Source organism: Heterocephalus glaber, unplaced genomic scaffold (assembly GCF_053883595.1).
Source record: "Heterocephalus glaber isolate CG9 unplaced genomic scaffold, H.glaber_assembly_v1.0 deba00001067, whole genome shotgun sequence".
Taxonomy (NCBI): Eukaryota; Metazoa; Chordata; class Mammalia; order Rodentia; family Bathyergidae; genus Heterocephalus; species Heterocephalus glaber.
Window position 1 is genome coordinate 6,056,544 of NW_028258187.1, and position 12,399 is coordinate 6,068,942.

At 38.2% G+C, this 12,399-nt stretch overlaps 1 protein-coding gene across 1 annotated transcript in view; it reads left to right on the top strand.

Moving 5' to 3' along the window:
• The window catches only part of Ush2a (usherin), a 692,185-nt gene that overhangs the window by 112,959 nt on the left and 566,827 nt on the right, over window positions 1-12,399 (top strand). Inside the window, exons 9-10 of the mRNA XM_013066500.3 lie at window positions 5,111-5,306; window positions 8,418-8,548. Of these exons, the coding sequence (XP_012921954.2) occupies window positions 5,111-5,306; window positions 8,418-8,548 (327 nt within the window). The remainder of the gene's footprint in view (window positions 1-5,110; window positions 5,307-8,417; window positions 8,549-12,399) is intronic.

The window sequence follows — 12,399 nt, forward strand, 5'->3', positions numbered from 1 at the left end:
TGGCATTGTTTCTGCATCTTCTAATCTGTTCCACTGGTCCCCAGGTCTGTTTCTTTGCTAGTATTATGCTGTTTTTATCACAGTAGCTTTGTAGTATAGTTTCAAGTTCAGGGTTGTGATACCCCCTGCCATGTCTCTGTTGCCTAGAATTGCTTTTGATATTCTGGGTCTTTTCTTGTTCCAAATGAATTTTTGGATTGTTTTCTCAAGGTCCGTGAAGTATGCTGCTGGATTTCAATTTGGATTGCATTGAATCTGTATAGCAGTTTTGGAAGTATGACCATTTTCACTATGTTGATTCCTTGTACCAAGGAGCAAGGGATGTCTTTCCATTTTCTGATATCATTTTCAATCTCTCTTTTCAGAGTGCCATAGTTTTCAGAGAAGAGGTCTTTGATTTCTTTTGTTAGGTTGATTCCTGGGCATTTCAGTTTTTTGGATGCCATTGTGAAAGGAATTGTTTGCCCTATTTCTCTCTCAGTGAGTCTGTTGTTCATGTAGAGGAAAGCTATTGATTTTTGTTTGTTGACCTTGTATCCAGCTAGTTTACTGAAGCTGGTAATTAAGTCTAGAAGACTTTTGGTGGAGTTCTTGGGGTCTTCTATATAGAGTATCATGTCATCTGCAAATAATGACAATTTGACTTCTTCATTTCCTATCTTTATTCCTTGTATTTCTTTCTCTTGTCTAATTGCTGTGGTTAATGTTTCCAAAACTATATTGAACAGGAGTGGTGATAGTGTACATCCTTGTCTTGTTCCTGATTTTAGTGTGAAGGATTTCAGTTTTTGACCATTTAGTATGATATTGGCTGTTGGTTTCTCATAGATGACTTTTATCAGATTGAGGTAGAGACCATCTATTCCAATTTTTTGTAGGGTTTTTATCATGAATGCATGTTGTATTTTGTCAAATGCTTTTTCTGCATCTATTGAGATGGTCATATGGCTTTTGTCCTTGGCTCTAGTGATACAGTGTATTACATTTATTGATTTACATATGTTGAACCATCCCTGCATCCCTGGGATGAATCCCACTTGGTCAGGGTGTATGATCTTCTTGATAATCTTCTGTATTCTATTTGTCAGTATCTTTTTAAGGATTTTTGCATCTATGTTCATTAGTGAGATTGGCCTATAGTTCTCTTTTTCCATTGGGTGTTTCTCTGCTTTGGGGATCAAGGTGATGCTTGCTTCCAGGAATGAATTTGGGAGTATTGCTTCTCTTTCAATTTAATTCAAAAGTTTAAACAGTAGTTCCTCTCTAAATGTCTTGTAGAATTCAGCAGTGAAGCCATCAGGACCCGGGCTTTTCTTAGTTGTCAAGTTTTTAATTACATTTTCAATTTCATTAATTAATATTGGGTTGTTTAGAATTTTTAGGTCTTCTTTGTTTAACTTTGCTAATTCATACATATCTAGGAATCTGTCCATTTCTTCTGTGTTTTCCATCTCATTGGCATATAGGTTCTCAAAGTATGTATTGATGATCCTCTGGATTTCTGCTGGGTCTATTTTAATTTCATCCTTTTCCTTCCTAATTGCATGGATTTGGGCCTTTTCTTTCCTTTTTCTGGTAAGGTTGGCTAAGGGTTTGTCAATTTTGTTTATTCTTTCGAAGAACCAACTCTTGGCTTTATTGACTTTTTGTATCATTCTCTTAGTCTCCATTGCATTGATTTCTGCACTGATCTTTATAATTTCCTCCCTTGTATCAGCTTTGGATTTGTCCTGGTCTTTTTCTAGAAGCTTGAGGTTCAGTATCAGGTTGTTTCATTGGGCTTGTTCTGTTTTCCTAATGTGAGTATTCACTGCTATGAATTTCCCTCATAAGACTGCTTTCATTGTGTCCCATAGATTCCGATATATTGTATTGTCATTGTCATTTAATTGTGGGAACTATCTGATTTCTTCTTTAATTTCCTCTGTGACCTGTTGGTCATTCAGAAGTGAATTGTTCAGTTTCCATGTGTTTATGAAATTCTTGCAGTTTCTTTTGCTACTGATCACTAATTTCATCACACTATGGTCTGATAATATAATGGGGATAACTTCAATTCCTTTGCACTTACTTAAACCTGTTCTATGAGCGAGTATGTGGTCTATTTTGGGGAATGACCCATATGCAGCTGAAAAGAATGTGTATACTGATTTTGTGGGGTGGAACACTCTGTAAACATCTGTTTAGTTCATTTGTTCAAGAGTTTGATTGAGTTCTAGTATTTTGTTGCTTATTTTTTTCTAGTTGATCTATCTGTGACAGTGGGGTATCGAGGTCCCCCAGTGCTATTGTATTAGTGCTTATTTGATTTTTCATCTCTGTTGGTATTTGTTTTATATAGTTGGGTGCACTAGTGTTCGGTGCATATATATTTATGATTGTCACCTCTTCCTGTTGGATTGTTCCCTTTACAAGGATGTAGTGTCCTTCTTTGTCTCTCTTAATCAGTGTTGGTTTGAAATCCACTTGATCTGCAAAGAAGATAGCTACTCCTTTTTTTGGGATTCTGTCGCATGGAGTATTGTTTTCCACCCTTTAACTTTCAATCTATGAGTTTCTTTTTTAATTAAGTGGGTTTCTTGTATGCAGCATATTGTTGGGTCTTGCTTCTTGACCCATTCTGCCAGTCTGTTTCTTTTGATTGGTGAATTGAGACCATTAACATTGATGGTTATAACTGGTACATATTGACTTATCCTTGTCATGACTTTTTCTTTTTGTTGGATTCTCCCCCTTTGCATTTCATTTCTTGTTGTGCCTGATGGATTCATTCTGCTGGGCTTCCTGAAGTTGTGATCCTCTTTGTCTTTTCCTAGGATATTGTCTAAAATTTTTTGGTGTGCTGGTTTGGTATTCATGAAGTTCCTAAATTGCTCTTTTCATGAAAGTATCTTATTTCTCCATCCATTTTGAAAGATAGTTTTTCAGGGTACATCAATCTTGGTTGGAGGCTGTTTTCCTTTAGGGCTTGGAATATGACACTCCAAGCTCTTCTTGCTTTGAGGGTTTGCATTGAGAAGTCTGCTGTGATTCTGATAGGCTTTCCTTGGTATGTGATTTATTTCTTTTTTCTCACTACTTGTAGAATTTTGTTCTTCTCTTTGGTTTCTGAAATCTTGACTATTATATGCCTATGTGTAGATTTTTTTTGATCAAGGCTATTTGGAGTCCTATATGCCTCACTTATCTGTATGTCAAGTTCTTTTCCCCTCTGCTTGTGAAGTTTTCTGCCGTCACTTCTGTGAACAGTTTTTTTATGTCATCTGCATTCTCTCCTGTTTCTTTGTTGACTCTGATCAATCTTATGTCATTCTTCTTTACATCATCTAGCACCTGCTGGATTGATTTCTCATGATCCCTTACTATTTTAAAAAATTTTTCTTTTCCCGTTCATTAATTGCAATCTTCTCTTCTATATCTGAAATTCTGTCCTCACATTGGCTCGTTCTGCTGTGTGAACTTTCAGTAGAGTTTTTAATCTCCTGGAAATCTGTTTTATGGATTCCATTTTTTTTCCTATGTTGGGATTCCATCATGTTCCTCAGCTCCTCTCTAGATTTATTAATCATGTCTTGCACTATGAGCAAAATCTCTGCTGTTATCTGAGAAATTATTTCTGATTTCATTTTTTCCAGATCCTCATTTGTTGCCAGTTCAGGGAGTCCAGGTAGTTGAGTATCATATTGTTCCATCTCGTTTCCCTTTGGGGTTGCTTGAGGTGATCTGGATGTCTGGTTTTGAGACTTGCTTATGTGTCTTCTCATTTCAAAGCGGGTGGGGTGTGGTGGTAGCTCCCGTGTGACTCACCTCCTTGGTGCTGGGGGCAGTAGTATGGCAGCCTGGAAGGGAAGGCTCCTCCTTGATGCTGGGGACGGCTCTGTTCCTTGGCCTAAGAAGGAATTTGACCACATTTAAATAGAGTTCTTTAAGATGTTTATATTCTTTAATATGATTTTGTCTCATAATTTTCTTAATGAAATAGATACATAACCACTCCCCCAAGACAGTAAAATTATTGAAAAATCTAAATGTGTTATAATCACATTATGGTTGAATAACTTCTTTTATGAAGAATAGGAGAAGTAGTAATTCAATCAAATACATGATATTTAATAATACAAGCCTATGTATTCGAATGAGCTACACATCCATTCCCAATTTTGAAAAGAAAAAATGTACACGTCTACCAATTTTAGAAGAAATTGTCTTATGTGAATATTTTGACTTGCTGATAGTCAAATCATCAGAAGTGTTCATTTTCCTCTTCCTTTATTGATCTTGTAATATGTAAACAAGCTTAGTTACTGGCTTTTCAGCCTACCAATTAGCATGTGAGTTACAGATGCCTGTCATGATCAGTGATCATTCCTGACATTTCTTTCAAAGGCCATTGGTGATTGGTCATCACACATCCCTATTGCTTGTTCACAGGAAGGGCAGTGTGTGGTTGTGTTTCCTACTGTCTGGTGATGTGTGACATTTTGCAGACAGGGACACTCCATGAAAGAGTAGCAGTGCCAGTACTTAATGGCTGCTTCCCTTTGAGGGACTAGATATGCACCCAAGCACCTTAGGTTGTCATGCAGTGGATAAGGGGAAGATGTCCCAAAGGAAGAGCTGCCAGCAAAATAGCCCATTAGAGGTATTCTCAGATGCTGCACTGCAGAAAAGCAAAAAGACCCTGATGTTGGAGGCTGATCCCAACCCTAGGAATGAGCCTGCCAGTTCTCCAGGCCCAGGAAATGTGCTTGTTTAGTGTGAAACCATTGGGATGAGTGGAAGAAAATTGTACAAAGATAAAAACAGCTCCATTCTCTGAGTTGGCATTATTTTAAAGTACAGAGTGCTAAATTAACATTTTTCTATTTTTCATTTCCATTACTATTACAACTGAGAGTAGGGAGTTTATAGTGTTTTGACAAGGTCATGGAAAAATCATAACTCATGCCTTTGAGTTATGCCTTTTTCCCCTGATGGATAGAACCTTTTTCAAAATGAAAGGAGCACTGGGTTTTAACTCATGGGTATTAACTTTGTATTTAGTGAAGGGTTTACAAATTTTCAAAAGCCACAGCTTTGTGTGTGTTCTGATGTCACTTCATTGCTCCAGTGCGACCGGTGCTTGCCTCTGTACAACGACAAGCCTTTCCGTGGAGGGGATCAAGCACATACTTTCACCTGCAAACCTTGTCAGTGCCACAACCACTCCACCAGCTGCCACTACGACGCCTCAGTGGACCCATTTCCCCTGGAGCTTGGCAGGGGGGGAGGAGGAGTGTGTGACGCCTGCCAGCACCACACTGCAGGTACGGCCAGCACCTCGGTGCACTTTAGCTGTTGTCCTCACTTACCCGTGTGCTTTTACACTGCTGCTTTTGGAAACCAAAGCCAGTGCATTGCGTCTTCCTAACTACAGATGTTTATGCAGTTCTTAGAAACAGCGCTCTAGTCCTGCACTGTATCTTTCCAGGAAAAGATTTCTTCTAAAGGGTTCCCACTGTCTGACCAAAGCACAGATAGATACTTAGTGTGAGCGATCACATGTGTATGCATCTCCTTAACACCTGCTTCCTCACGTACGGGTGTTTCTATTTCATTCAGATTTGGCATGGAAACTGAAAATTTGGGAAAGCTCTCTAAAAACACCAGTTAAAGGCAGAAGCTGAACACTAGATAGTCTTGTTCTAAAACCACAGGGCATTTGTCCTCCTATTTAAAATTATTATTTTCTGAATGGCAGTATGTTAAGAGCAGAAACAAATAACATCTGAATTTGAAAATAAGATAGCTTGAATCTGATGAATCTGGCAGAGCTGCTCGAAAGTAAGAAGGCATTTGTTAGGAAATATCAGACCCTAGTTGGTTACCTGTGGAGAGATGAAGATGGGTAAGGAAGGAATGTTCCTGTCTCTGATTATTGGCTAGTGGGGAGGGCAGACTGCCCAAGGGAAAATTCTGAAGTTGTTAGAGAAGGGCCAGGATGGCAACTACAATAGGCATTAGCCAACAGGGGGTTGAAATAACATTTCCAGAGAGCAAAACATGTGCAGAGGAGGGAGGAGAAAGAAAGGTGATGTCTTTAAAGAATTGATAGAAGGAAAAATGGCCTGGGGTGAGAAAAGAAGCCAGGATGGAAGGCAGGGGCAGACCAAGAGGGCCCTGTAACTAGTGATAAAGAGTTTGGCTTGCATGGCTGTAATCTTTGCATCCTGGGAGGATCCACAACTTTGTGCCCAACCTGGGTAAATTAATGAGACTCTGTCTCGAAGGAAGGAAGGAAGGAGGGAAAGAAGGAAGGAAGGAAGGAAGAGAGAGAAAGGGAGGGAGGGAGGGAGGGGAGAGAGCACAGCATAGTGTGAAAGTCCTAGGTTCAATCCCCAGTACTAGAGAAAAAAAATCTGACTTATGTCCTAAAGTCAATGAGATACCACAGAAGGGTTTCATGTATTTAAGGGACATAATCAGTTTTGTATTTTCGGAAGATTCTTTTGGCTATAGTTTGGGGAATGGATTGGAGAAGGTCAAGAAGAGTTTGAAAAAAATGAGTTTGTTGCAATCATCCAGGAGATAAATAACATTGAGGTACTTTTAAATAAGACCAGTTATCCCAGAGATATTTAGGATGGAAGCATGAGATCTGTTGTCAACATGGGATAGGGAAGGAGAGGAAGATGGGTTAAGACTGAATCTGAGAACTTCAGCTTGAGCAGTGGGGTCCATGGTGGCACTGGACATTGGTTAAGACACAGAAACGTCAAGTTGCAGAAGACGTTTGTGCCGTTTCAGACATATCGACGGTGTATTTCCAAGAGACAGGACAGAGCTCCCTGGAGCACTTGGAGACTGTTCTAAGATTCTACCTCACTAGGAAGGTCTTTCACAGAGCCTCAGGAAAGGTCTGCACCCCTGTGACCTTGAGTGGCACCTTGTGATTATCACAGGTAGTAGGTGTGTATTTATTCCTACTGCAATATGATTAAGGTCCATCTTACCCTATAGGCTGAAGAAAGCACTGTGAGAACAAATGTCATGGATATCATGCCTTTTCTTGCTATTATACTCCTCAGCAGCTAGCATAATGCTTGGGACTTAGTAATTACTAAATATTAAATTGAATGATAGAGATTTTAGATTGGAGATACAGATTTAAGAGTTTTCAGCACATGTAAATGTAAATATTTTATAAATATAACTCCATGTAAATTTTAATTAACACATAGCCAATACCTATCAGAATATTAATTTTCATTTGATTGTTTCTGTAGTCTTTTTATCCCGATAAGTAACACTGTTTTATTTCCATTCCCATAATTTCCCTTCCAAAAAACTCATTGGCTTTAACATACCATTTGCATTAACATAATTTTTATTCAATTTTAGCAAGATTTTGTCCTCGTTAAAATAATTTTTGAAGGTTCTATAAATGTTTATTATTTTAGTTTAATAGTACAGGTGTGAAGTATATAATATTTAAATTCCTTGGTTGAAGTTGGCACCATATTAGGTCAGTTTGAGCAGAGACATAATGTTTAAAGGAACAGTTGACAGCTTTGAGCTTTATTTCAGCATATCAGTACATGCTACTCACATTTGCTTTACATCCTCCTGTTGTGTAGAGTTTTCTCTGATACGAGATAACAAGGGGAATTGCCAATTATTAAATTGTACCAATGGGAGATCCCTGACATATCTAATAAGTCAGGCTATTCTAACATTTAATATGAAAATTATTTGGTATATCTAAAGTAATTTCTGTTTTGAAATTTGAAATAAAAAAATAATGATCCCTAACAGAAGCATTTGCTTTTCATCATATTAAATACATAACAATCTATTGTATTGAGAGCATCCTCCAACTTTACAAGATTTAGCTTTGCGGGGCTGGGGATGTAGCTCAGTGGCGCCATGCCTGCCTCACAAGCACAAGTTTTGAGTTTGATCCCGGTACCAAAAAAACCCTAAACCAAACCAAAACAAAACAACCCCACCAAAAACAAGATCTAGTTTTGGAATATTTCTAATACTACCAACCAAGTTGCCTCAAACTTTGTAAGCATCATCTACAGTACATGTAGAACTCTCTCATATTTGATTTATGGGAAAGAGTTGGGCCTAGAAATCAAGTTTTAAATTAAGATACATTTAAAGAATGGATGGGCCCCTGCGAAGCATAGCCTTTTAGTGGAGTGGTATTATGTAGCAGATGGGAGTTTAATGAAGTAAAGCACAGTTTGTAACAGGTTCATTGTTTCATACGCTCTGGATCACTAAATTGGCAGGTAGAGATGAAAGGTGCATTAAAATGGACGTCCCGAAAATTATGGAATTCCCTCAAAGGAATATAGCCTTTAATTTTGAATTATGCCGGTAATTTTAATGAATTGGAAGGCATAACGCACGACCTTTCCCCGACACAGGAAGGAACTGTGAGCTGTGCAAGGATTACTTCTTCCGAGAAGTTGGCGCCGAGCCCTCAGCCGCGGATGTTTGCAAACCCTGCGACTGTGAGCCCGCGGGCACCAAGAGCGGGAGTCTCTCCTGTGACCAGGTCGGTTCTCATTGAAGGTAAAGAATTCCTCTCCCTGCCCGAAAGGACCTTGGGAGGTGCTCTCCGCGCGCACTTGGAGGCCACTCTTGCCAGGAGGTCCCCTGTGCGTTTGCTCTAAGAGGCGGCCTCCTCCAGGGAATCCGTCCCGTCCGGGTCCAGTGTGTTACACTCTGCAATATGACACCGCTGGGGCTGCCCTTGACCTGAGGGAGAGCGGTTCTAGTGTTTGTTTTTGCAAGTGTCAAAAAAACCCCCCAAAACCAAACATCAGAGAACGGGGGTTCCGAGTAAACTGTGAAGTCGATCCAGTCTGAGTCTTAGGGTTATTGGTGAAGTTAATAGTAATAAATAAGGACAGTTTTACTGCAAGCCCATAAAGGCTGGGTAGCAAAAGTCACTTCTGTGAAGATCCAAATGCAAGTCATGAAAGCCATGATTTAAAATTTCTTCTTCCAGCTTGTCTCTCTGCTCAAAAATACAATGAAATTTTATAATTTTTAAATATTTTGATTCCCTCCACCATAAATATTAATTTCTGACCCGGAGGAACACAGATTCTTGCTAACCTTGGTCCATATATCTTCCTCTCTTCCTCCCTTCCTCCACCTCTCTTTCCCTCCCCTTCCTTCTCCAGATTTGAAGATATATGTAAAAAACATTTATTTAAAGATATTTATTAGTGCTTATTAATTTTATAAGATATTGGGCTTGAATGCAATGTTTCATATGTGCCCACAACATGTTTCGGTCATACCCATCCCCATTACCCTCCCTTCCACTCTATCCCCATCCCAGCTTATGCCCTCCTCCTTGCTTAATAATATTGTCCGAGCACCCTTCTACTTTCATGCTAGTTTGTATTACAAATCATAGAGAAAGCCTGAGATGCTTTATAAATCTGGCCTATTTTGTTTAACATCATGATCTCCAATTCTATCCATTTTCCTTCAAATTATATAATTTTGCTCTTTGTGGCTGAATAATACTCCATTGTGTGCATATATCCCATTTTCCTTATCCATTCATCTATTATTGGGCACCTAAGCTGGTTCCAAATCTTGGCCGTTGTGAATTGTGCTGCAGTGAACATGAGTGTTCAGGTATCCCTCCAGCGTGGTGACGTGACTTCCTTCAGGTATGTAGGAGTGCTGTAACTGGGTCATATGGACTCTATTTGTAGTTTCTTGAAAAACCATCATGCTGGTTCCCATAGTGGCCATCCTAATTTACATTCCCACCAGCAGTGTCGAGGGCCATCTTCCCCCAGCCGTTAATGGTTTTTGTAATCTTTATGATAGTCATTTTGACTAGGATGACATGGAGTCTCAGTGTAGTTTTAACTTTCATTTCCCCAATGGCCAGAGATGCTGAACACTTTTTCATATACTTACTGGCCACTAGTACTTCTTTTGAGAAGTATTTGTTGTCATTTGCCCTTTTATTGATTGGAGTATTTGGTGTTTGATGTTTTTTATATATTCTAATATTAATCCTATCATAAAAGTAGCTGACAAAGATTTTTTTCCCATTCTGCCTGCTGTCTCTTCACATTGCTGATTATTTGCTAGGCAGAAGCTCTTTAATTTGGTGTAGTCTCGTTTGTTGATCAGAAGCTCCATTTTTTAAAATAGACTATCATCAGTGGAAGTTCTTATCTGTTCTGAGAGAAAATTGTGAAAATGGATAAAAGAAAAATTTATGTCAAAGCACCAAATCGTGAATGTATCAATTTTAAACAATTACATGTTCTGTTATAAATAATTAAAAGTACAGTGGCTGGGAGCATAAATCACAATTCAGTCACAGAACATTTCTTAGAAGGTCCAGTATCAATAAGCTCAAGTAAAATGTTTCTCATATAACTTTCAACATGCATTAAAATTTTTGAAGGATAAAAGAATAATTAACAGACAATTTCTACTATTTTCACTGTATGCTATTGAGGGCCTATTTTCTCAGAAAGTCTTAGTAAGTTTTCTACATATTGATTAGTGAAATCTGACCACATCTTCATAGGTCTGATGTTTACACATCTCTTGTGAACTTTCAGCATGACCAGCCTTTGCGTGTCATTGAAGTCTCAACTCAAATATTGATAAATGTTTTGCTATAGCTTCACTGAGTCCTCATCACACAACATGCTCCAGTCAATGCCTTTACCTCGCCCCCTTGTCATTTTCATTATGGTCTTTATGAAATTAATCTGCTTGTTTAGTTCTTTTTCTTCTCTCTGTCCAACATACACAGAAGAGTTGCAGTCATATAATAGCTCCCAATAAATATTTGTTTAAAAATGTTGAATAAAGGAAGAGAGATGTTATCTCAGGACTGACCTCCGAGATTGCTTTTGAAGTTATTTTTGTTGAGACATAATATTTGTGCATCTTTATGGGTACAGCATAGTAATTTGATATGTGTATACAGTGTGTTATAATCAAACCAGAGTAAGAAGCATAGTATTAATTATGCTTTTGGAATTCCATGCTCTTAGAGTCATATTATAATATATGATAAACTGTTCTACTCAGTAGTTACCCTACTGTTCTTTAGAAAAATCAAAACTAACTTCCTCTCTGTGTTCTGATCCCCTGTGGGACTTCCAACCCCCTCTACCCTTGCCCCTCCCAGTCTTTAGTGACCACTGTTGTAGGTCATTCTTCTACAAGACAGACCTTTTAGCTTCCACAGATAAGAAGGAGCATGTGGTGTCTGCCTTTCTGTGTCTGGCTTATCTCACTTAACATAATAACCTTCAGTCCCTTCCATGGTGGTGCAGATGACAGGTTTCCATTCTTCTTTATGAGTAATGCTCCATTGTGCATATATGACACATTTTCTGTATTTGACCACTCATGGGCATCTTGTTGATTCCATATTTTAGCTATTGTGTTGGGTTTTTTTTCAGTACTGAGGATAGAAGTCTGTACCTGGCACATATTAGGCAATTACTTTACCACTGAGGTACAACCTCAGACCTCCATATTTTGGCTATTGTGAATAGTGCTACAATAAACATAGATGTACATGTACATCTTTAGTATACTGGTTTTATTTCTTTTAGATGTATACCCAGAAGTGGGATAGCTGGAACATACGGTAATTCTATTTTTAGTTTTTTTAAGAGCCTCTCTTCTGTTTTCCATAATGACTGCACTAATTTACATTCCCATCAACAGTTTATAAGAGTTCCTCCTTCTCTAGATTCTTACCGCAATTTGTTATATTCTTTATAATAGGCATTCTAGTTTGGGTAAAATAGGATCTTATTACAGTTTTGATTTGCATTTCTTTGATAGTATAATAGTGAACATTTTTTCATGTAAGTGTTGACCATTTATGTGTCTTCTTTTGAGAAATGTCTAGTTATTATTCCATTTTAAACTAGGTTATATTTTTTGATGCTCAGCTTGTGGAGTTTCTCATATATTCTGGATATTAATCCTTTGCTGGATGAATAGTTTGCAAATATTTTATCTTGTTTTAAAGGTTATCTATTAATTCTGTTATTTCCTTTGTTGCGCAGAAGTTTCTTAGGTTGATATAATGCCATTTGTCTATTTTTAGGGATTTTTTTGCCTATGTCTTTGGGTTCCTATCTAAAAAGTTATTGCCTGTACCCATGTATTATTTACCTTGCCTTTTTCTCTGGCAGTTTCAGAATTGTAGGAGCTACATTTAGGTGATTGATCCATGCCAAGTTGCTTTTTGTGTCCAGTGAGAGGAACCACTGCATCTATAGATCTAATTTTGACACTATTATTTGTTGAAAGCCTGCCTTTACTGTATGTTCATTGTGCTTCTGTTGAAAATCAGTTGAGTGTATGACTGTGGATTAATTGCTGGGCTCTCTA